We start from the raw sequence: 25,680 nt of genomic DNA on the forward strand, positions 1-25,680 counted from the left end.
ACGATGCTACTAATAGTAGCTCTCTCATAAGGAAGCTGCAAAGATTCAGTGATGTGATTTATGTAAAGCATATAGCGCATACGTGGCACGTGTTAATTTCTCAATAAGTATTAACCATAATTAATTATTTGTTCCAACTCCTCATTCCCATCCCCACCTTCACGCCCCTCAGAGGAAGAAATAACAGCATTGGATTAATATAGGGACTAATCACCACAGTGTTGTCTTAGATGTGGGTGATCTTTGGACCGTGCCTCCAGAATCCCTGTTCCAAAGCCATCCTCCTCTCGTCGCTCTTCAGATACCCTTGCTGTGAATTGAGCTTTTTTCCCCATAAACGACCCTGTCTTTCTCATCTTACTTCCCTCCTTGATCCTCCTCTCACATGGTAGCTGCCTCCTTCTTCATCGCATCCAAAGTGCTTTCGCTCAGGATGTGTCCTGGAAAATAATAAAATACAGCAAGTCAGTTGTGAAGCTCTGTAGGCCCCTGGATTCCCGAAGAAGATCACAGAATTTGGTGCTCTCGGATTTATGAGTAAGCTTCAGAGGCAAAAAGGAACCGAAGCCTCCTGCGACCCAAGTTCTAACTGTGGAAACATGCTGTCTTCCTGGGAAATGGAGACAGCCTGTGCAAAGGCATGGTTGAAGCCCAGGGTGGGTGTGTTCTGCATAAATTCTCACAAGCACTTCCAAGTCTGGGATAGCATCTCCAGTGACCACAAGTAGAGGTGAAGTGAGGGCAGGTAAGGATGGGATGAAATGATCCAACCAAGGACGTAAAAGGAAAGCAGGGGACGTCAACTTTCAAACACAGCAGTTGTGCTAGTTTTGCAGGTCCAGGGACCAGGGCTAACCTGGGATGCAGGGAAAGGCAGGATCAGCTCTCTGAGCGGCCAAGCTCGTCTCCTCCTGGTCGCTCAGCCCTCCAGAGAACCACTGCTTCCCACCTTCCCCTCTCCTCCCGGTGCAACTGAAATGAAAAACCCCTTAGGATGTACTGGAGGAAGGGATGGAGAGATTCTGCCTGGAGAGAGAACTGGCAAACCTGGGTTTGAATCTGGCTTGGGCCACAGAGTCCTTACCAACAGATGCTCCTCAGAGCTCCCTAACCCAAAGCAAAGCTGTATCTGGGCTATCAAAATCTACACATTCATCAAGGACACCATATACCATGTCACACCTGCAACCTTCTGATATACCCCCACAAACACACACTCTCTGGGTTGCCAGATAAAATAGAGGATGCCCAGTTAAACTTGAATTTCAGATTAAGAATGAATAATTTTCTAGTGCAAGTATATCCCAAATATTGCATTGGCACATACTTATATTAAAAAATTATTTGTCATTAATCTGATATTGGAGCTTAACCGGGCATCCTGTATTTTTATTTGCTCAACCTAGCAACCCTACTCCCCTCCCCTTCAGAATCACCTTTCCTGCAGGCTCACTGCAGGACTTTGCCTGAATCTGTAACCGTGTCACTGTCGGTTCTGTCCTTGGCTGGAGACCTTCGTTCTAGTTGGCCCCCCTAGACTGAAAGCTCTCTTAGGGTAAGGCCCAGGCCTTGTCTGTCATCTCTGGGGCTCCATTGCAAGCAGGGACTCTCCTTACAGGTGTGAACAAGGGCACCGGCGGACAGGGGGCATGGATGGGCAAAGAACTCCATCCTCAACTCTATGCCGACGGCGGAGCCCTGGCACAGCCATGTGTCTGAGCTATTGAAGGGCGCCTTTTTCTCATTGGTCTGCCCAGAGGAGTGCCTGTTTCTAATTGGTTCGCCCAGGCTGAGTGCCTCCTTTTCATCTTTTGGTTGGGAGGTGGGCAGGGCCTATTTCCAATTAGTCCGCCCACAGGAATGCCTGTTTCTAGGAGATTTACTCAAAAAGGCGCCTTTTCAAAATTCCTCCACCTGAGCGGCGCCTTTTTCTAAATAACACAAAAACATTCTGTGTGCGACTGAGGCCCTAAGCCTTAGGATAAGAACACTGCATGACATTTGCGTGGAACTTGATAGATCCCAAATTATTTTTACACATATCAATTCATCTGATCCCCACGACATCCTCCAGAGGTGGGTATCATTGTGCCATTTGCATTTTACAGATAGCGAATTGAGGCTAAAAGACAGGCAGCAACTTGCTTGCAGTTACTAAGGCAGATAATGAAAACAGTTTACTTGAGCTCAGTCTGAGTTTAGCTAAGGCTTTCTCCTAAATCATCTCACTCCATCCTTACTACGGCTGTGTAGGATATATAAAGCCAGGCCCTTTGCACTCATTTTTTTCTTTTAATCTTCATGCAACTCCGAGAACTAAACATCATTTGCTCTCGTTTTATTGATGAGGAAACTGACGCTTGAAGTGGTTAACTCCTTTGCCAAAAATCACAGAGTAGCAGCCTACCGTTTATTAAATGTGTATTGCATGATGCCAGGCACGGTGCTTAGTTACTCACAGGCAATATTCTCTCATTAAATGCTCCCTACAGTCACATGGTATTGGTATTCTTATTATCCCCATTTACTGATAAGAAAAAAATCAGTTCAGAGAGGGTGAGTGACTTGCCCAAGACCACACAGCCAGCAGGTGGCTGAGGCAGGATTCACACGGCTAGTAAAGAAGCAGATCTGGAACTCAAACCCAACTCTTCTGACCCCAGCCCAGGGCTCCTTCACTCACATCCCAGGGCCTCGCTCCCTGATAGCCTGGCTGAAACAATCAATGACCCTCAAGTAGGCCTGGACTCTGTTCATCGAAGTCTCAGGGAGCTTGTTAGGTTGAAGAAAACGCTTCTTTCCCCGCCCTCCCCGGAGAGATCGAGGTCAACCGAAGGTGGCTGGAGAGAGAACTGGTCCGCAGGGCGGCAGGGCGGCAGCGGGCGCCTGGCGAGGCCGTACCGCCTGCGGAAGAGGCTCCAGGACCTCTGCGCGTTCCAGTGGCGGAGCCGGGTGGGTGTGGCCCGAGTGTCTGGCTCCCGCCCCTCCTCCTTCTTTTCCTCCCTCTCCTTCTAGTTCCCCAGGCCGGCGGATCCGCGGGCAGGCGCTGCCTGGGCTGGACGACCTCGGGCCCGCTCCCGGGGAAGTGCCACGGAGGAGCGGCCCAGCGCGCAGAGCCCGGGCACCGGAGAGCCCCCGGGACCTTCCCCCTCCGCGTCGGGGCAGCGCAGAGCTGGCGCACCCGCCGGGTACCAGGCACCGCTGACCGCTCGTGGGCTTCCCCGCGCGCCGCAGCTCCCCACGCCCCCGCGCCCCGCGGCAGGGGCGGCGGCGAGATGGTCGCGCGTGTCCGCCTCCTGCTGCGCGCCCTGCAGCTGCTGCTGTGGGGCAGCCTGGACGCCCGGCTGGCGGAGCGCGGAGGCCAGGAGCGGCACAGGGAGGCAGAGGTACGCGGTGGATGCGGGGCGGAGAGGGGTCCGCGGGCTTGAGACCCTCTAGAACTTTGCAGTCAGGCTGCCCAGCCGTCCCGTCTGAGCTGACAATCTGCCTTACCCTCCCTCTACCCTCCGCACCCTTCACACTTGCACACAAAGAGCCAGGGGCAGCATTCTCCCCTGAGCCAGGGCTGAGACCACACAGGCACGCGGATCTGCTTTGATTTTCCCGGACGCGGGGAAGGAGGGAGCGACAAGATGGGACGGACAGGCCACAGCTGAGAGAGAAGGAACCCTTGCACCCTAGTTTGGCACGGAGCCACTGTCCCTCCCCGCCTAGGCTGGGGAGACTTGACTGTTCATTCATCGGATGTCCTGAGCCCTCCCAGAGTGAGGGTCAGACGCTGTGGAGGCCCCCAGATTGGTGCAGTGGAGCGGGTACTGCTGACAGGCGCTGGACAGGGACGCGGGACAGCACTGGCTTCCTGGGCTGGTGCTGCCGCTGACCAGCTTGGGCAAGTCAGCGCCCAGGCTCAGAGCTAGTTTCTTAATCTGTAAAATGGGTAAGAATAGCATATTCTTGGGGCCAGCCTGGTGGCGCAGCGGTTAAGTTCGCACCTTCCGCTTCTCAGCGGCCCGGGGTTCGCCGGTTCGGATCCCGGGTGCGAACGTGGCACCGCTTGGCACACCATGCTGTGGCAGGCGTCCCACATATAAAAAACGAGAGGAAGATGGGCACGGATGTTAGCTCAGGGCCACTCTTCCTCAGCAAAAAGAGGAGGATTGGCAGCAGTTAGCTCAGGGCTAATCTTCCTCAAAAAAAAAAAAAAAAAGGAAGAATAGTATACTCTTAAGATTGCTTCTAAGGGGCTTTAAACAGTCCTTCAGGACTGAACTTGAGACACTGGGTCCCAGAGGTGGAGGTGACCCTTAAAGCTGTCCCATTGCATTGCCCTGCTTCGGACTCAACTGCTTGCTGTAGGTTGCACAAGGGGAACTTTTGTAAGGTCAGGGTGGGGATCCACTTGGGGTGTCTATTTTCTGCATAAAGGTGATTGTAATAATACATCAGTAGCATTTCTTTCTTCCCCAAAGAAGCATCTCTGTCTGTGTTCTTAGCTCTTCTCAAGATTAGGATTGGGGTCTCCACTATTTTAAGGATAAGGATTTGGGAAGCCTGCAGAAAGAGGAGAGCCTTCTCTGAATCACTCTTCCTTCCATCAGCCAACTCCCACCGCTGCTCTGGAATATTTGGAAATGACCCTCCCTCAACAAGGGGGTCCTCTCTCAAACTCCTTCATCCTCTCCTCTTCGAGGCACTGGTCTCTTGCTTGTGCTCTGTGCTTTGGCACATTCTAGAATCACTTTGTTTCTCTGAATTTAGTGTCTTACAACATCAAGTACAGAGTCCTCATGGCCCCAGGAGAAGGCTTCTGTCTACCAAGCCAACTCTTGTTAAGAGTCCCACCCCACCTCCCCCCAGGTCCGGGGTTCAGGCAGTTTTTGGCAGGAGAACAGAGCAATATCTCTGCTGCCCATGCCTGCGGTGGCCCCAGATGGAGGGAATTTCATCCTGGGGTGTGCTTGGGAAGCATAATGTCTAGCAGATTGAGTCTCTTTCAGCCTGTGTAATATATCTGGGGGACAGGGATTTTTAACTCTGAGAACAAGAAATATTTTAAAAGCATAAAAAGCTCTGGAAATGCTTAATGGGGATGTGTCTCTATATGCCTATGCATGTACATACATATGTGTATATATGCAAATTGGTGGGGGGGTATGTCTATATGTGTTTCTGTATGTGGTCAACGGCATGGGCTCCAGCGTCAGACAGACCTGTGTGCAAAACCATTGGTGAATCATTTAACCTCTGTGAACCTTTTTCCTTCTCTGTACAATGGGGGTTAATAATGCCTATTTCACAAGATTGTCGTGTGGTCTCGTTGAGATAATGTATGTAAAATGCCCAGCACAATGCCTAGTACGTAGAAAGCTGCCTGTAAAAGGAAGTTGCTCTCAGTGTTGCTATTCTTATCATTATTTTAGAGAACAGAGCTTCAGATTAAAGTCCTGGCTTGGTGACTAGCTCTCCTACAACAATAACACAAGACAAAATACATAAGGCAACTATTTTCAGCATTGGACAACAGGCAGCCCAGACTGTAATTCCTGAGACGGTGTTGCAGTTACTATGGCTACGTTACAAATTACCCCAAAACTTAGTCAGGTAAAATAACCATTGATTATGTTCACAGATGTTGTGGATCAGAATTTCAAACAGGGCACTTCAGGATAGCTTGTCTCACATCAGGATAGCTTGCCTCTGTCTGGGGTTGGAATCATCTGAAGGCTGTTTGCTGTCTGTCAGTTGATGCTGGCTGTCCGCTGGGGGCCTTGGTTCTTCTCCAGGTGGGCCTATCCACGTGGTCTGTCCATGTGGCCTAGTTTGGGCTGCCTTGAAATATGGTGGCTGGATCTCCAGGATGAGTGTTCCAAGAGAGAGAGACAGAGAGACAGAGAGGGAGAGAAGCAGAAGAAGTTGTCCTCTTTTTGTGACCTAAACGAGGAAGTTGCATGGCATCACTTCTGCTGTACTCCGTTGGCAGGAGCAGCCACAAGCTGCCATCCAGGTTGAACGAGAGGGAACATAGACCCCACAACTGATGGGAGGAGTGTTGAAGTCACATTATAAGAAGAGAATGGGAATGAGAGATATTCTCATTTAGGGAAATACAATCATCCAGAGAAGGGCAACTCACGAAGTGAGCCCCATGATCACCCTGGATCACCACAGTGCAAGGAGCTAGACCCCAGCAGAGCACAGCAGTCCTGCTGAGCTCATGGGCGAAGGTCAGAGTTCAGGACACAGAAGGGAAGAAGTAAAAGCATGGCTAGTCCCTTCACTTCTCCAGGCTGCAGTTTCATCCTCTGTAAAATAAGGGAGTTAAATTTCTTAAATGATTTCTAAGGTTCTCTCTAGTGCTAACATTCTTTGGCTTTGGTGTGTTTGTGTGTTTCTGCTTCTGTGTGTGTGTATTCACTTCGTCGGCCTGTGTGTCCATGTCTGTCTGTCTGGAGGTCACTGTGTGTACTCCTGTGCCCTGTGTGCATGGCTCTCTGTGTCCCCTGTGTGCACACAAAGTGATAAAGTTGAGGGCTTTCCAGAGCGGGCTTTGCCTGGGTGGAGACTGACTACTTACAAAGCTGCATTATGAACAAGTTCCTTGTTGGCCACTTAGGAAAACTAGGGCTGCTCACAACACTGGTGAGTAGGAAGAGCCTTCACTGCTGGGTTGCGAGATCGAGAGTTAATGAATGACATCATCACCCTGGCCCATTCCCATTCCTAGCCAGGCCCTGTCCTATGCTTGGGCGACACAGACTGTCCCAAGGGATCTATCTACCATGCTTTGCTTGGCTCTTCTTTAGAATACGCAGGCAGTATGCCCAGGACACGCCTTCCACGTGGTGGTCTATGCGTATCTGCACAGCTGTTCTCAGTGTGCCAGTACAACAAGGAGCTGGGTCGTTTGTTTCTCCAGGGAGACATCAGAGCTTCTGTGGAGTATCCACCCACAGTTGCAGTGTCTGTTTCTCATACCCTGGAGCCATTCATTTGACTTTTTGTGAGTCAGAAACCCAGAAGCCCAGGCGTGGAAGCTGTTCCCAAGAGCTCAGCTCAGTGACTCATGGGTACAGGGTGAATAGAAGTGCAGAAGAGTCTCTGGAGGGTCCCAGAGGACCACAAGTTGGTGGAAAAGCAGTTGTCAAGCCAGCTTGAAAACCAAGAAAGCTAGCAAAAGCTGGGTTGTGGAAGCAGGAACAAAGAAGGGAGAGATGAGTAGACACTCTCCCTAGACCCAGCCTTGGTTAGGGCATGTTGTGCCCTAAACTTAGCCCCACAAGCCTAGTGAGGACCCTGAGTCCCTACAGCATGGTTATTTGGCTTTGGAAAAAGTGCAAGATGGGGTCTGGATGGAGACAGGCCAGCTAATGTTTTCCAACTTCCTTAACGACGGAAAATGAAAGGAGGAGCGGGAATTATAGTAAGAGGTATCTAGGTTACACCCAGACAGAACTTTGTGAATATGAGACTAGGAACAAGGGAAAGGAGGCAAAGAGCACAGGAGTCAGAAGGAAGGGGACGCCTTTGCCCAAAATAAAGGAAGGAGACCAAGCTGGCCCCACTCCCCTAAGGCCTTCAGTAGGCTCCAGGAGCCAGAGAGCAAAAGCAAAGCATCCTGGAAGCAGATGTCTGTCTTTGTGAAGGAACATGCTTGAGTCCTGTTGAAGGCCTGTGGCTTGTCAGACGACTAGTTTGGGGTGTGATGGGAGTTGTGATCCCAGCCTCTATTGAAAGCCGGGGTCCACCGCCCAAGCAGCTTCTTCCCTCTGCTCTGCCCCTGGACCTGCTTGCAGAAGAGACAGCAGGAATCCAGCTAGAAACACCCCCAGTTTTACCTTTTTCATATTTGAGGGCCGTCTCCCCAAGGCAGAGAGCAACTTGGCCCAGCTCCTGCAGTTTCAGAGCCTCTGCGTCACTTGTTTGAATGTGAAATGACACATTCTGAGATGGGTGTCAGAGGACTCTGGTTCAAGGATTGGTTCTGTCCCTCACTAGGACCCTTCAGCAAGACACTGCACTCCCCTGAGACTTAATTTCCTCATCTTTAAAATGGGAACAAGAACATTTGTCCTGCCTATGTTCTTGCAGGGTGATTGTGAAGCTCAAAGAAGATGTAATATCCTTAAAAGCTCTACAATAGTCAAGAGCTCACTGTGCTTCTGATATCCAGAAAACGTTTTTATTTATAGAACACACTAAGGCAGAACGCCAACCATCATCTCTTGCATCTTGGCTTGGCTAATAATTCTAAAGATGAATTGAATGATAAAAACAATCACATAGAGTCACTATGGAAAGACTAAAATCTTACAAAAACATCATGAGATGGAATAAATCATCCGTCAAGCAACATGGTTTCTGCACGAGCTTGCCACTTTGCCATTTTTCGTCCTTGGTTTCATTTTTGCTGCTACAATTCTTTGATATGGAGGCTGCCACAGCTACTCTGTGGACATGAGACTGGAAGCTGGCCCCTCCTAGACTCATCTACCAAAGGGCCCTTCCTGCAATAAAGCTCTCTGACTACAGAGGGAAAAATAACGTTTTTAATGGCACAGTTATCATAAAGCTTTATCAAAGCCTCTTCTTACCGGATTTTCATGACGATCCTCTGAGAAATGTAGAGCAGTAGTCCTACCCCAATTTTATGCTTTGGGGCACAGAGAGGTTAAATAACTTTGTCGTGGTTCACACAGCTAATCAGTTGCAGAAGCAAGGCTGCCATAAGAGATGGAGCTGGAGCATGTCTTAGCTCTAATCCGAACCCCTCATTTTACAGAAGAGGAAGCTGAGGCCCAGAGAGGTAAAGGACTTGCCTAAGGACACACAGTTAGCAGCAGCACCAAGAACAAAACTCAAGACACTCAGGCTAGTGCTCTTGCCCTGCCAGGCCAGTGACTCAGAGTTCTTACTCAGGCCTGGGTTCATTTTGCTACACCTGCTTGCTAGTCTTGCCCTGCTCAGAAATGGCCAGAATTTCCCCTTCCCTCAGGCACTAAATGGGTTGGGCTCTACACACCCTCCCATGACAAGTCAGGACAGAGGCAGGACTGGAACCCCTGGAGTTCAGATTCTACTCAGCTTTCTGGGTCCTGGGAAGAACCATTTTCATTTTACCCAGACACCTCAGCCACTCCCACAGCTTTTCAGAGGCAATTCTCCAGAAGAGTGGCCCCAGCCCTGACCTACAGGGTGAGGCAGGTTGGCACAAGCTTTTAGGCCCAAGCAGGATGAATCACGGAAGAGGCACAGCCCTCCGGCTTCCTCTCTATTCAGTTCAAGCCTTGGGCTCGCTAGGAGAGAGGATGGCTGAAGAATAGGGAAGAGAGAACACCTAGTGTTACAAGGCAGAGAGGAGCAGCCCGGGCCCTGCTTGCAAGAAGGGGGAACAGAGTGACCCCAGGTGGAGCTTGGGGAGTCCCCAAGAGAACACAGGACAAGCACCAGGAAAACTGCAGCCTGGAAGGGACATGACTCCTCCAGGGTGGTCAGTGGTGGAGCTGGGATGAGAATCTCCCAGTTCTTTGTCCTGTCCAGGCATCCCTGTGCCACGCTGTGGCCTGCCCCACACCCCCGCTCTGTCTCCCATGCAGACAGGGGCATTCCTCTCACCTTTGCAGGGGAAACTGAGGCACAGCAAATAGGCTCACAGAAGAATGTTAGGGACAGCTGCAGGAGCAGAGGGCATCTCAACCGTACCTGCTCCCTACCTAGGGATGTGGGTCGGCCTCCACTCAGCAGAACTTTAGAGCACTCAGCACTGACAGTATTAAGGGGCCCCTTCCTTGAAGTTAAAAAAATTTTAAATATGTGCATAATAAACAAAAATAAGTATAAGGGAGTTCTTAAGTCCTGCTAATCCCCATTATAACGCTTCAGTGCTTTTATGGAAATATAAAATGCCAAATTCTTAAAATTTCTTTTTCTCATTCTTTTGCTGTCTCTTGGCTGGTGTCCTGGACACAGCTCTCTCTGCCTAGTGGGAGTTCAGCTCTGTCTTGCAACCCACAGTGTCCCAGCGGAGTCAGGAAGAAACGCCCAGGGCTTCCCCTCTGAGGGACCCCTGGAAAAGGCCTCTCCCCTGGTCCTGCCCTCCACCCAGCCTCTCCGCCCCACCTTGCCTGCCAAAGTACCAGGCACGGCAGCTGAGCCAGGAAACAGGAGACGCCGCTAGTCAATTTCCCTCCCCCTTCCCGCTCTGTCCAAGCTTCATAGTTCCAGAACCCCAGCCAACTCCCTGATAAGGGCTGGGCGGGTTTGGGGGGAGGGCACAGGGAGTGCCAGCCTGTTGGCCTGTGACCCAGTCCCTCACAAGTCACTCAGTCAGCAAAACCACTTCTGAGGAGACATTAATTCCCTGGCTTCCTTTAGAAAGTTGTTCTTTCCATCCTCACGACGACGCAAGGAAGAGAACCGGGCACCTGGCTGGGGTAAGGCAGGTCTGAGTTAGAGCATCTGAATTGAGGACAGAGGTGTAACTGCCTTGTTTAGAGCAGTTCCCATCCTACAGCTGGGGGGAGTTGCATTCCAAAAGTCTGTTGTTAATGTTCCCTCTAAGGTAAATCAACTAGATCAACTGTTTACTGAGCACTTACTATGTACCAGGTATTATGCTAAATGTGGGTTGCTTTATTTAATCCTTCTAAGAATCCTGTGGGATTATCCTTGTTCTCACATTGTGGGTGAGGAAACAGAGACTCAGACAGGTTAAGTAATTTGTCCCCAGCCACCCAACAGAGTCAGAGTTGGGAACAGACTCTTGCTCCCGAGCCTGGTGGCTATTCCATGATGCCACACTATTTTGAGCAGTAAATAGTCTTCTAGATAAAGCCACTAGGATTCCTTTAATCCATTATGCATTGCAAAATAGTGTACATTTGCAAAAGGAAAAAAGAAAACAATAGTGCTGAAATACTGATAAAGTAACGCGGAAAAACAATACAACGGACTTGGAAAGTGTTCTGTTGCCTAGAATAAGGGTTCCTTATAGAAAGTGGCTTTATTGAGAAGATGGGGAGGTCACTGAAGATGGATGTAGTGAAATCCACAAAGAGGAGGCTGGATTCTGCAAAGACTGAGTGCTTGCCCATGCTGGCTCTTAGTGTCTCGTTGCATCCCCTACTTGTGCATTTTCCTTGAGGCAGCAATGGTGATTGGAGTTGATTTGAGTTTAGAAATACAGCAAAGAAAAATGGGTAAGAGAACAAGGAAGACAGAAAATTATTTCTGTATAGGTAACACAGCAAGGAGGGGTAAAAATGAGGAGATGATATGTGTCTGTATAAGAATTAAGCAAGATGGGCTGGCCCGGTGGTGCAGCAGTTAAGTTCACACATTCTGCTTCACTGGCCTGGAGTTTGCTGGTTCGGATCCCGGGTGTGGACCTATGCACTGCTTGGCAAGCCATGCTGTGGACTGCGTCCCACATATAAAGCAGAGGAAGATGGGCATGGATGTTAGTTCAGGGCCAGTCTTCCTCAGCAAAAAGAGGAGGATCGATGGCAGATATTAGCTCAGGGCTAATATTCCTCAAAAAAAAAAAAAAAAGAATTAAGCAGGTGACGTTTTTTAAAATCCATTGATGGGTCTTTATCAGCGAGAAGGGCAAGCAGAGATCCAAGTGCATCGTTTCTCCGAAGGGTAGGACTGGGGATCAATAAGGACAGTGAGTCACACATGTCTCTCCCCTGGCCTCCAAGAACTTGGTTGCTGAGAGAGCGGCTCCCAGGTGTGTGAGGGCAGGCAGTGAGTAAAAGGAATGTAGGCCATGGGATATTCTGTAGTTAGACTAATGTCCCCGGGGCATCTCATCCAGGTCCGCAGCTTCATATCCTGTGCGTGGGCTTCTCCTTTGAGCTCCAGCATCAGACAGCCAGTGCCACTTGACATCACCGTGTTAATCTTATTCCCATCCGCCCCCAACCCTTCCTACCTCAGGCTTCCTCATACAGTAAATGGCATTGCCTTCCAAAGCAAAAATTTAGGAGCCATCCCGATTCCTCCCTTTCTGTCATTCCCCACAATTAATCCATCGTCAGTAAGTAAAACTCACATTTCTTACCCTGGCTGACAGTCCTGCCTCTCTCTCTGACTTCATCGCATGCTGGCTTCTTCACACTCACTGTGGTCCAGCCTTCCTTCTGTTCCTTGAGCACATCAGCGTATTTCCCAGCTCAGGCTGGCCTTTGCCGCTCCCTCTGTCTCCAACACCCTTTCCCACCTTGTTGCATGGCTACAACGTCTCATTCTTTAGTACTCAGATCAGATATGAGCTCTTCAGAGGCTCCGCCCCTGACGCCCTCATGTAAAGTTTCTAAGTTATTGTCACTCACATCCCCCGGTTTCTTTTCTTTCTAGCACCAAAACTGTCTCCTTTATTTATTTGTCATCTATGTTTCTATCATCTGCCTCTACCCACAAGTATATAAGCTCCTTTAGGGGTGTCTTGTTGACCCTTGCACCTGGCAGGGTACCTAGTACACCGTGTGAATTCACAACTGAATGAATGAAAGGAGGAGAATGCAGGTTTCTAATTCAAAAAACACTTCTCCAGGCTGTTAAGTTTTTATATAAACCATAGAGTTGAAGGTAAGTGCGTTTGTCATTCATGGGGCCTTAAATATATCTGTATTTGAGGGGAGGAGAATTGTTTGGGAGAAACCAGAATTCGAGAGAGAATTCATTCCCAATCCAGGCGTGGCAGAGCTGGCAGTGATCAACTCAACTGCTAATCAATAGAGGGAAACCTCCTAGAGAAGGGAGAGAGGTTCAGGAGCAGAGTTGAGGCACATGAATCACGTCTGTTTACATCGCACATATCATAACAGCTACTCTGTATGGAGTCCCTACCACGTGCCAGGCCCTGTGTTCGGTGTTTTATATTCACTATTGTGATTCATCCTTGCAAAAATCCTGTAAGGTAGGTACTATTTCTAAGCCCATTTTAGAGATAAGAAACCTGTGGTGTAGAGAAGTGGCTTGCTAATTGGGGTTTAAACCCAAGCCAGCCTGACTCCAGAGCCCATAACTCTACCGTCCAGCGTGCCCTGCTAGATTCCTGAGCATGGCGTGAGATGGGCCGGCTAGGGCCTGCTTGGCCAAGTTGGGAATTAAGCAAGCTAAGGTTCAGAAATATTGAGTGTCTTGCCCAATGCCATCCAGTTAGTCAGTGGTGGCCTGGAACTGAGGCCAGGTCCTTCTGACTTGGATCCCAGGACTCTTCCTGCCGTAGCTCATACACCCTGTTGGAACTAAAGATGAGACCAGGCATGATGTATGTGCCACGGATCCTTGGAGACCGAGGGAGAGGAAAGGATGCCACACTGTGGGGAAAGCTGACATTCCTCTCTCCCTCAGGCATTCCTGGAGAAGTACGGATATCTCGATGAACAGGCCTCCAGAGCTCCCACGTCCACGCAATTCAGCAGTGCCATCAGGTACGATGCAGGGATGTGGAGGATGTGGGGGCGCTGAGTGCAAAGCTTGAGTCGCCTCCTTCCTCCTCCTGGAAGGCCGGCCTTCCACGTGTGTCCGGGGTCATTGCTCCCTCCCTCCCCTGCCCCCATCCTCCTGCTGTCTCCAGGGAAGCTCCCTGCCCCCAACCCCACCGCCCGTCCTCCCTTTGTGGTCCTTTTTCTCAATTCCTCCTTGACAGGGAGTTCCAGTGGGTGTCCCAGCTGCCGGTCAGTGGCGTGCTGGACCCTGCCACCCTGCGCCAGATGATGCGGCCCCGATGTGGGGTTGCGGATACAGACAGTCAGGTGGCCTGGACTGAGAGGGTCAGTGCCCGGTTTGCTGGACACCGGGGCAAAATGAGGCGTAAGAAACGCTTCGCAAAGCAAGGTGAGCATTGCTAAAATCTAGCTAAGCTGGGGTTTCCCAACATCCTGAAGCCCCATGGCCAGAAAAAAATCGGCTCAGCCTCAGACCGGGCTTTGTCAATAACCTCTTCTCTAGGGCGGGAGAGTGAGGAGCAGTGGGACCTCTCAACTTGAGGACCATATTTGTAGACACAGATGTTTAAATCAGAATGGTACCTACATCGATGAACTTTCTTTGTGCATTTTCCACAGAAAACCCCATCAAGCTCACTTAATTCCTCCATCAATTTGATGTGCAGGGCAGTTAAACCGTTGCCAACATTTTCCTTTATATTTTACTGAAGTTATTTTCATCAGAATCGATTCTTTTTTCATAAGAACTATTCAACAAAGATGTGATTCATTGATCAGTTTTATTTTGTCCATAGCACATTTTTAACAGCTTTATTGAAATATAATTCATATACCATATGGTTTGCCCATTTAAAGTGTACAATTCAATGGTTCTTAGTATATTTGCAAAATTGTGCAACCACTACCACAATCTAATTCCACAACATTTTCATTACTTCAAAAAGAAACCCCAGACCCATTAGAAGTCACTCCCCAGTCCCCTTCCCCCAGCCCCTAGGCAACCACCAATCTACTTTCTGTCTCTATGGATTTGCCTATTCTGAACATTTCATCATAGCACATTTTACACATTACACTTTCTGCGATTGTATTTTCCTTTTATAGTTTTGATGTTTTCTTTGCTTCTCCTCCTCCTCTTCCTCCTTCTTTGTCCAAATCCAATCTTCTGGGGTCAAATGTTACCAATCTAAGATTTATGAAGAAGATTTGATTCTTCTGGGAGCTGCCTGGTGGCGCAGTGGTTAAGTTCATGTGCTCCACTTTGGCTGCCTGGGGTTCGCGAGTTCGGATCCAGGCACAGACCTAGCACCATTCCTCAAGCCACGCTGTGGCGGCATCCCACATAAAATGGAGGAAGATGGGCACAGATGTTAGCTCAGTGACAATCTTCCTCAAGCAAAAAGAGGAGGATTGGCAACAGATGTTAGCTCAGGGCTAATCTTCCTCACACACACTCACACAAAATTTGATTCTTCTGTCAATCGTCCATCAATAACAAGTTTCACTGTGTGTAATTAACATCTTGTTTGTACTAAGTCAAGTTTTCTCCAATCAGTTTTCACTGGTAAGATTTCTAACCAGATGAGGTTCTTCAGCCAGGTTTTCATCTGTAAATCTTATTACTATGAGCACTTTCAGCCACTGCCTCATTTAATTTATAACTACTTTTACCGACAATATCCATTCTGAACAGGACAGAGGGCCTATAGTTTGTTTTTATTTCTTAGCTAATCCATGAGGAAAATGTGGGTGGTTCCCTTCAGCTCTTGAGGGTGGCTGTTTCCAAGTGTTTGCCAATCCAATTCCACTGTGTCTACACATCCAGCCACTCTGGGTCCCCAGGACTGACCAGCCACGTTCCTGATAGAGCAAGGAAGCAGTGATGGGGTCCAGATTCTGGGGTCAAGACGTCCTTGGTGTCAACCTGTTCTGCGTCCCTCTGTGTTTATGGACAGCAGAGGGGCACTGCGGAGGCACGTGAGCTGGAGCAGCGTCCCTGGAGCTGGCGCTCTGGGCTCAGCTGTGTGACCTGGACCATGTCACTTTGCTCTGTTTCCTCGTCTGAGACAGAGGCCCTTTCAGATTGCACAGGAGATACGGGCCCTGATTACCAAAGAGAAAGGCTCGTTGTGAGAATACAGTGCCAAGTGGGGCAGCCCCTGACACAGCCTCAGCAGTGGCACTTCCAGGCTGGAGTTGATCTCTCAGAGAATTGGGACAATGCCTCCTGGGCATGCAGGGCGTGACCTGAGCACTGGGAATGCTTTGTCTGCCAGCATCTCATCTTCTCATGCCTCAAGGGAGGATCTGATCAAGTCCTTTTGCCACTATCCAATTTGGAGCCTCCCTTTTAGACAGAGATTCATACTAAACCACCTCCCAGGCAGGTGGCCTCACCCACCGGCTTAACCCCATTTCATTGTCTGACACTGACCCCTGGTCCAGACAGCAGTGGTGAGGTTACACAGAGAATTTCCCTCTTGTTCACAAGGTGAACTACAGCAGCTTGAGACTTCCTTTACCTCCTGGGTGGGAAGGCATTCCCTAGAAGGGAGCTGTGTGCTTGGCAGGCACTGAGCGCTTCCTATGCCTCAGGAAAGAAAATGGAATAATGACGGTTAACACTTTTGAGCATTTATGATGTGCCAAGCACAGTCCTAATGGGATTAACTCATTTAATCCCGTAACATCCCTACAAGATAGGTACTGTTATTATCCTCATTTTACAGATGAGCAAACTGAGGGATCAAGAACTTAGGTAACTTTCCCAGGGCCACATAGCCAGAGTGTGGCCAAGTCCTCTTGTCATTGGGAGGATTAAGTGAGTTTCTACATGTGAAAAACCCCGGAACGTGGGTAGATGCTTTAAAAAATGAAGTGGATTCCTGGGCTAGCGACTTTCCATTATGTGGGTGAATGCTATGCAGATGAAGCTGGGTTCCAGGGTAGGGCTGCCAGATAAAACACAGGATGCCCAGTTAAATTTGAATTACAGATGAACGACAAATAACTGGTTTGTTTTCACATGCTTGCACTAAAAAAAGTATTGTTATTTATCTGAAATTCAAATTTAACTAGGCAATCCATATTTTTATTTCTTAAATCTGGCAACCTCATTCCAAGCGCCTGCTCCCCTCTGGGCCTGCAGGAACGATTTTCAATCCCCCTGCTCTCTCATAGAGCTGAAGGCGTGGGGAGCACAGGGGTGATTCTGGCGGGGGAGAGGAAAGAGAAGGGAATGGATATTTACTCGGCACCCACCACATGCCAGGCTGCTTCACAGTGCTATTTCATTTGCTATTTCATTTTTACCATGAGGTAGGTCTTATCAGGCCCACTTTGCAGATAAGGAAAATGAGGCCTGGAGAGATTCCGTAATTTGTCATGTAAGGTTGTAAGCAGGGTCACTGGGATTCCAAACCTTGTTCTTTCTACCATATGAGTTGCCTGTTGAGAGTCAGGACTCCAGGGTCCTCCACAGGCAAGGAATCTAGCTCTCCTCCCTTCCCCATCTCCTTTTACTTCCCTCTTCCCTTTTAGATATGGGAGCAAGGGTGTGGGGGGGTGCAGTGCCAGGTGCCACTGGGGCCTGGAAGTCACCATGGAAACCAGCGCTGCCCAGCCAGGAGTTTGTGATGGGGCCTGAAGTCGGCCAGCTTGCTCCAAGGACATAAATCTGGGAGAAGACAGGGGAGAGGGCTCAGGCTGCTGGCCCGGGGAGGTTCCTTCCTTCCTGGCAGGCACACCAACGACCCTCCACCAGCTCTCCTCCCAAGGAAAATTAGTCATTTTCTCTCAATTCCTGTTCCTATTTGTCTTCCCTATCCTCCGCTGAACACACACACACAGTTTCACAGAAGGTTTTTATCCTGTGAGCTGTCACCTTCACTGGCTACCTAGAGTGAGAGAATTGCCCATCCTCCCTCTTTCCCGCCAGCGGGACCTCCCTTAGCTGCAAAGTAAGGGACCTCCCTTAGCTGCAAAGAGGCAGAAGGAGCCACCTCACACTTTTTTAGAAGCTTGAAGGTTGGAGGGGAGAGTCTGGGAGTTGGTCACCCATGGCAGGGTGCAAAGAGCCCAGCACCAGCTAGTCCAGGGCCGGTGAAGACTTACAATGCAACTAAAAGTGTCATTGGCACATAATGAACCCTTGGGTGGGCGGCGCCTCTGAACCCCAAGCCTTCCCTCTGCATTCCTCGTCTCCCTCCCTTCCTTAGAATCCTTCCCTCTTCCCTCTCTGAGGGCTGGTCACTGGCTGGGAGGGGTTGGGTGGCTGCCAGGCCAAACAGGCTCTGGAGGCAGCATTGCCTTGAATGGAGCTTGGCTCAGGGGTGGGAGAAGGGACATTGCCCTCCCCTACTTCCATGGGGGATGGAGGGAGGGAAAGGGCGCTCAGCTCCTCTGCTGTCTTAGACCCTCCCTTTCACCAGGAGAATTTCAGCTCCTGCAGAACCCCTGCTTTGACCCGAAGGAGTGGTGTTTAGGCAAATTTATAAGGCTTGAGTCTTAGCAAAGGTGCCTGCCTATCTGTGTGGTGGAGTGGAAAGTGCACTGCATCAGCTGTCAGGGCCTGGGTGCAGGGCCTTGCTCGGCAACTCACTCATTCAGTGACTCTGAGCAGCTCCTTCCCCCTGCTCTCAATTTCCCCGGAATAGAGCACAGAGAGGTTGGATAAGGAGATGGCCAAACTTGCATGACTCCACTCCTCCTGGCTGGTTCAGGCAAGGACTGCCCCAGAACAAAGGGGCAGGAGGTCTGAATCTTCAGCAGCCCCTCCAAGGGGAGAGTGGGCTGTGCCCGCTGGCCTGGGCTCCTAGCACCGTCAGGCCTGCCCTATCTACTTGTCACCCATGCCCCGGGAACCTGGTCCATTTGGGAAACCGAAGCCCAAAAGACAACATGATTCTGGTGCGCTCCCCAGGCCCAGGGGTCCTGCCTCCGAGCTGCAAGTCTTTCAGTTGGGGTCACAATCTCAGCCCCCAAGCTTTCAGGGCTCAGAAATGGCCCATGGTGAGCTGCAGAGGGACCAGTTGACCCCGGGGTTCAGGCCAGAGGCCAGCGTCTCAGGCCTCAGGGAGGAACTGCAGTTTTGGGCAAAGAAGCTTTGGAAACTCATAACTAAGTGGCAATGGAAAAATTTCTCTCTTGTCAGTGACAAAACACACCCTTTGTTCTTATTTGTTTTCACCTCAGAGCCCTCCAGAGTCCCTGAGGAAGTAAGGGGGAGGGCAAAAGGTCAGGGAAGGACCTGGAATAAATGGGTCTTGTGGTCACTTGTCAGCCTCAGGCCCGAGGCACTGGAAAGGGAGGTGGAAGGGGAGGTGGAGAGGAGGAAGGGGTGAGAGGCTGGGGCCCCACCTCTCCTCCATCCTGACAAGGTGGGCAGGGGCTGGGGTTTGCTGCCAGCAAGAGGAGCAGAGTGGTTTTCAGGCTTAGCCCAAGCTGTGGAGAAGAAGACCCCAGACCAGAGAGTTTTTCAGTTTGAGAGCTTTTCCCAGGCAGAGGCTGCATCCCCCCCATCATAGTACAACCTCCCCAGACCAAGCCACTAGACTGGGGACTCTCCAGGACAAGGCTAGTCCTGTCAGCCCGAGAGCAGCGTCTCCCCAGCCAAATGCAGGACCTCCCAGGGCAAGGGCTGTGTCTTCTCCATCAGATCAGGGACTCCCTGGAGGAGGGCCTCTCTCCCCATCCTACCAGTCCATGGTGACAGCCCCAGCCTCTGCAGGTATAACTGACGCGGCCTCTCTGGGTGGCAGGCAACAAGTGGTACAAGCAGCACCTCTCCTACCGCCTGGTGAACTGGCCCCAGCACCTGCCCGAGCCGGCCGTTCGGGGGGCCGTGCGCGCCGCCTTCCAACTGTGGAGCAACGTCTCGGCGCTGGAGTTCTGGGAGGCCCCCGCCACAGGCCCGGCTGACATCCGCCTCACCTTCTTCCAAGGGGACCACAATGACGGGCTGGGCAATGCCTTTGATGGGCCAGGTGCTGACACAGAGCCTCTCCACATGGCAGGAGGGGAACCCGAGGAGGAGAGACAGTCTGGGGAGGGCAACGGAGCAATCACTCTGCCTTTGGCCTTGGCCAAGCTGTATCCCCCTCCAAGAACCCTCAGTCTCCCCATCTATAGATTGGGAACAATGGTCCCTGCCTTATTATGTGTCACATGGCTGAAAGGACAGTCAGATGAGGTTCTGGCTGGAAAGTGCTTTGCAAACTCTAAAGAGAATTCTGGGAGAAACTTCTGAGGTCCCATCATCCCTCCCCTGTCTCTAGACAGGCCTGTGCCTCTCTTGTTCTCCAGAGCAAGGCCCTAAAAACATCCAGAGACCACTACTGCTCCACTCCTGCCCTCCCCCCACCCACTACCACAGTCACGGCCACCGGGCAAGAGCATTCTGCCCCCTGCCTGCCACAGAAGCACTTCACGTCCCCACAGCCCCAGACGGTTCTCCTTTTTGCCCCCAACCTAAAAGCTTATGGCTGCTTTTTAAACTGCTCTCCTCCCATTTTGCCCAACACTGGCCTTCAGAACCTGAACGAGGGCTGTCTGTGCATCTCCTCCCCCCAGATGAGGAAAGGAGACCTCCCCGGACCCCTTCAGGCTGGAGACTTAAGCCCCGTGTGGCCTGGGAGTATAGCCCCCCGACCCTTGCACTCTTCTGCTTTCCATCAAGCCCACTCAGAGCAAAGCCCACTTCAGGTCCTGCTGCTGGGTCCCGGGGTAGGACTGGGAGAAATCTAAGCTTTTTAAGAGTCCACATGTGGCGCCCACAGGCGCTTGCATGTAACTCACTTCACCCGTGATCTCTACGTGAGAGGTTTCTGTCCATCCCAGGTGGAGTCTGGTAGCTAAGACTGCACTGGCCTGGGAGTTGGCTCTCTGATTTGGACCCAGGCTTTGTCTTTTGAGTTTAGGTTTTCTCTCTCTGAAACCTGCCCATCTGTCTCCCAGGATTATCGTTAGAGTTGAACAGCTCAAAACAGCTTGAGGCATATTCAAAATAGGAGATGTGTATTCCCCCTCCCATGGCCGGCTCTCCATGCTCCGTGAGGCTCTCCTTTGAGGGCAGCCTCCTGACCTCTGTCAGTCCCCATTGGCCTGGCCTCCAAGAAGGCAACGCGGGAAAAACCCTCAACAAGCTTCTAAGCCAACATTACCCCAGTGCAGTGTGCTGACCCCTGCCCCCGTGGAAAGCGAATTGTGAGGGGTGGGGCCCTGGAAACTGTGACTGATGAGCTCCATCTGGGGCACACTGCAAGCTCCAGAAGCACTGATCCAGCCCAGCTCCCTCTGCTCACTCCTGTTACAAGCAGGAGGTAGAGACCCACAGAGGGGCCCTGGCAGAGGGAGGGCAAGAACACAAGAATATATATATATATATATGCTTTTTTATTAAAGAAACTATGCACATGTATAAACGCACCCAGATCAAGAAAGGACATTACCAACACTCCAGAAGGCCCCAACGTACCCCCTTCTGGGGTAACCACTGTACCTACTCCTAGATCTTTTTGAAAATAATTCCTATATAGCATTTATTTTGTGCTGGGCACTAAGTCTTATATATAACATACACACATCCCTTTTTAATCCTCAGAACAGCCCCTGTGAGGAAGAACCTCATTATCATCATTCCCATTTTCAGATCAGGACGCTAAGACGCAGAGGGGTTAAGTTATTTGCCCAAGGTCACACAGCTAGTAAACGGTATAAACCAGGATTGGAACCCTGGCAGTTTGGCCCCATGCTATATGTACACTACACTGCCTCTTCGGTGTCCATACCCAACCGCCTAGTCACGTGTGCCCTGCTCCACGCTCAGCTTCTGCCAGACTTAATTAGGAGGGAAATTATGTTGCAGAAAGCAGGCACCGCCCAGCCCCCCGCCCCCATGGCATTAGCCCCGGTTGGTGGGACCTTGGGGGCGCCGCGAGCCGCGGCTCCGCTGACCCTCTGCGCCGCCTGCAGGGGGCGCCCTGGCGCACGCCTTCCTGCCGCGCCGCGGCGAAGCGCACTTCGACCGGGACGAGCGCTGGTCCCTGAGCCGCCGGCGCGGGCGCAATCTGTTCGTGGTGCTGGCGCACGAGATTGGCCACACGCTGGGCCTGAGCCACTCGCCCGCGCCGCGCGCGCTCATGGCGCCCTACTACAAGAAGCTGGGCCGCGACGCGCTGCTCAGCTGGGACGACGTGCTGGCCGTGCAGAGCCTGTATGGTGAGCCCCCAGCCGTGCCCGCCGCTGGCCCCACCCCTGCCCCCGCCCCCGTCGCCTCCAGGGCTGGGACCCCGGTTCCTCTACTGGGATCCCCCGCGTCCGAAGCGCAGGAATCTGGCCTCCCCGTCGCCGGTCCTGAAGCCGCGGGCTCCTCTCCGATCTGAAAAACCTCAGGCTCCTGCTCCCGCCATGCCTGCCCTCTGTCACTCGCAACCAATTCCTGTGCACAGCCCTCCTTTGCCTTCCAAGTCCTGCTTCCTGCCCAAAGCCCGGCCTCCGCGGTTCCTCTGGCATCGCTGCCCCGTCACCTAGACCCCTCATTCCTGCTCCCAGTCCCGCTGGCTAACCCCCAGCCTCCCCCCTCCATGACGCTGATGCCCGCTTCCTGCCAAGCCGGGGCCTCTGCCTGGCCGTGAACTCACACAAGGTCTTCTCCCCCAGAGTGAACTGGCCAGTGCTGCCGCCCAGAGACCTGCCTGGACCCCAGGCCCCACAAACAGCCCGGGGCTGCCTCCCTCAGAGTGTGGGGGTGCCGTGGCCGGGCCAGGAGCCGGGGTTCAAGTCACCGTTCCATTCCTGATTAGCAGTTGCTCTTGGGCAAAGCGTTTTCCCTCTGAGAGCCCTCAGTTGTACCTTCCGAGGAAACGGATAATAATTGAAGCCCTGCTTACCTCTCAGGGCTGTTGTACTAGTGGGTATGAACATGGCTTGTAGCCTAAGAAACCTACACAAATGTAATAATAACAGCTGCTATTTCATGAGTGTCTACTGTGGGCCAGGCACTTAACATACAGCACACCCAGGAGGTAAGTATCTTTTTGTGCACACACGAGGCAAATGAGGCTCAGAGAGGTTAGGTAACTTGTCCAAGGTCACACAGCTAGGAAGTTGCAGACCAGGATTCAGGGGCTGGTGCCAAATTTTAAGCTTGTGGGACTCTGCCTCACTCTTATAAGTGAAGAATAGTAATGTAATTATTATAATTGCAGTAATTATCACAGCCCGGGCCCCTGAGCTCTGCCCTCATGTCATCTGCGTTGTGCAGGACTCAGGAAGAAGACCCTCTGCCCTTCTTAGTTCCAAACCAGTGTTTGGTCCCCCACTCCAATTTCATCTCAGTAGGTTCCTCTTTCCTGGACTGTTAGGTAGGAGAGAGGACTGCTGAGTTTAGTGCTATGGTTAATCCCAGGTACCAAGGATAACTCTTAACACCCAACCCTGCTCTCCTTCCCTGCCCTCCCATCAGATAAGGATGAAAGGAACCAAGGGGGAGCCAAGGAACCAAGCCCTTCACTTACCCTCAACCAGCATGTGTTCTCTCCCTCTTCTCTCCTTCCCCATGAAGGGAAGCCCCAGGGGGGCTCAGTGGCCATCCAGCTCCCAGGAAAGCTGTTCACTGACTTTGAGGCCTGGGACCCCCACAGAGCCCAGGGGAGGCGCCCTGAAACCCAGGGTCCTAAATATTGCCACTCTTCCTTCGATGCCATCACTGTAGGTAAGATGGTCCCACCAGTGCCTCACTTCCTTCTTCCCTCCTCCCCCACCTCTCCAGGGGTCTCCAGAGCTGGCATACAAGGTAGGGGGAATGAGTAATAAAATCCAGAAATTCCAAGCCACAAGCATTCTGCCGGGTAGCACGCCCACACCGAGCAAAACACTGCTTCCCCCTGCACGCTCTCCCTCCACCCCAGCTGTGCGCACTCCATCCTCTCGCGTCCCTTTGGGAAGGTGGGTTCTCGGGAAGCACCTTCCCTGGGAGGGAGTCAGGAGGCTCATGGTCGCTCCTCAGCTCTCTCTTGTCTCCGGGCAGACGGGCAGCAGAGACTGTACATTTTCCAAGGGAGCCACTTCTGGGAGGTGACAGCTGATGGCAATGTCTCCGAGCCCCGTCCACTACAGGAAAGGTGGGCCGGGCTGCCCCCATACATTGAGGCTGCTGCGGTGTCATTGGAGGATGGAGACTTCTACTTCTTCAAAGGTACCAGCCCCGGGGCGGATGAGAAAATGGAGGCCTAGAGAGGGGAGGCGTCCTGCCCAAAGTCAAAAGAGGGGGAACCTCCATTCCAATCTGAACGTGTGGGCCCAGGGAACTCTGTTAGGAGATTCCTTCAGTGACGGATTAGGGGGCGCGGGTGTCAAAGTTGTCCTAGAGAGAGAAGTTGGGAGTGTTTCAGAGAACAGTCTAGCGGGAAGCAAGGATCACTCAGCGGAGAGTCCGTACCTCCCCTGGGATCCTGGCTGTGTGGGGTTGAGCTTGTCTCCTAACTCTGGGAGCTTGAATTTCCTGAATGGGGGAAATAATCCCTTGAGTTTGTTGGCGAAGGAGGATTAAAAGAACATGTCTAAGGAATGCACAGTACATTGCTTCAGGAATAGCGTTCATTCATTCATTCCTTCATTCATTCAACAGACATTGGGTGCCTTCTAGGCACTACACGATTGGAGGTGTTGGGTTACAGGAGTTAAAGCAAAGCTCCCTGCGCTCCCGGGACCGTGAGTCCTGGTGGTAAAGAAAGGCCTGGCCCCCCGCTGTGGGTCCTTCCTCACCCGGGAGGGGCCTGCTCCTCAGTGGGGATAGGTAGCTTCCTCAGCGCTGTCTGCCCTCTGCTGACACCTGCTGGAAGTCTAGGCCACAGCAGCCCCTCCCCTACGGTTTAAATTTTAGTATGATCCATTTTGATGATCACGAATACTAACCACCTTGGGCTCCAACACCAGGGGGAGCAGAGGTCTAGGGGGTCAGAGGTGGGGTGGAGGACCAAGGGGCGAGAGCCGCTGGCTCACCCTGGCTCTCCCAATGCCCCACAGGGAATCGATGCTGGAGGTTCCAGGGCCCCAAGCCAGCGTGGGGGTCGCCACAGCTGTGCCGGGCAGGCGGCCTGCCCCGACACCCCGATGCTGCCCTCTTCTTCCCTCCCCTGGGCCGCCTCGTCCTCTTCAAGGGTGCCCGCTACTACGTGCTGGCCCGAGGGGGACTGCAGGTGGAGCCGTACTACCCCCGAGGCCTGCAGGACTGGGGCGGGGTCCCTGAGGAGGTCAGCGGCGCCCTGCCCCGGCCCGACGGCTCCATCATCTTCTTCCGAGATGACCGCTACTGGCGCCTGGACCAGGCTAAACTGCAGGCCACCGCCTCGGGGCCCTGGGCCACGGAGCTGCCCTGGATGGGCTGCTGGCACGCCAACTCGGGGGGCGCTCTGTTCTGAAGGCACCTCCACCTCTTAGTGAACTGTTGGTGGCCCACTCGTGGCCCACTGTGTTCCCTGCCCCAGGGGCAGAAGCTGTCTTGAAAGCTCTGAGCTCCCCTGCAGAAGACGCAGCAGGGAAGTTTGTCTGCAACTGTTCCCTGGAGAACGTGGCTTTGTCTTTCTGCTGTCCCCACCACATGGAGGTGGGGCCGGGATCAATCCAAGGAGAAGCCAAAAAGGTCCCAAGACCCCATGACCCTCTCCCCTAAGACTCTTTCCTCCTCAAGCCTGGGGCATTGTTTCTTCTGCTAAAGGTGCAGCTCTGTCTATGAGGCAGTGGACAACCAGGGAGGACGCAAAACTCAACAGAGAGGTTGGGACCCCTTTGCGAGACCGTCCCCTTCCCCTAGGACCTCCTGGCTCAGTCCTTGGAGAACTGTGTCTTATTTAATCAGAGGCCCCACCCCCAGGAAACCTGCATGGGTTGAGTACAAGGGTCACCAACCTCAGAGGCCCTGCAGGGGGTCAGGACCAGAGCAAGAGGGAGACGGATGCAGGCAGGCCTGCTGGGCCTGGACTTTTTGTGGGGGGCTGGAATAAAGAGGTGCCCCCAGCTGGTGGACCTGGAGGTGCCAATCAGCCTTCCTTGGACTGGTTTCCAGTGAAAGCAGGGGGAAGGATGCCCAGGAGGCTGAGACCACACCCCTCCATCCAAGCCAGGGCCAGCGGGCTTTGTGTGTGTAGAGTTGTGATGAGGCGAGGGGCCTGCCTCTCCCCAAAAAGCAAAATGTCCTTGCCTCTCCTCACCCCCTAGGCCAGATGGA

General features: G+C 52.0%; 1 protein-coding gene across 6 annotated transcripts; it reads left to right on the forward strand.

Moving 5' to 3' along the window:
- The first annotated feature begins 2,818 nt into the window (after positions 1-2,818).
- On the forward strand, positions 2,819-25,501 carry MMP28 (matrix metallopeptidase 28). Of its 6 annotated transcripts, none has more exons than XM_023652995.2 (8): positions 2,819-3,386; positions 13,357-13,436; positions 13,655-13,842; positions 19,214-19,438; positions 21,426-21,671; positions 23,017-23,247; positions 23,482-23,649; positions 24,480-25,501. In XM_023652995.2, the coding sequence occupies exons 1-8, from the start codon at positions 3,276-3,278 to the stop codon at positions 24,872-24,874; spliced, it is 1,644 nt and encodes a 547-aa protein (XP_023508763.1). In that variant the 5' UTR covers positions 2,819-3,275; the 3' UTR covers positions 24,875-25,501. The 6 variants fall into 6 exon arrangements, with proteins under 6 accessions (XP_023508763.1, XP_001917946.2, XP_070083708.1 ...); XM_001917911.6 differs by having other exon boundaries at positions 2,820-3,386; positions 23,017-23,166; XM_070227607.1 differs by having other exon boundaries at positions 2,820-3,386; positions 23,167-23,247.
- Positions 25,502-25,680: the final 179 nt, after the last annotated feature.

This window comes from Equus caballus, chromosome 11 (assembly GCF_041296265.1).
Source record: "Equus caballus isolate H_3958 breed thoroughbred chromosome 11, TB-T2T, whole genome shotgun sequence".
NCBI lineage: Eukaryota > Metazoa > Chordata > Mammalia > Perissodactyla > Equidae > Equus > Equus caballus.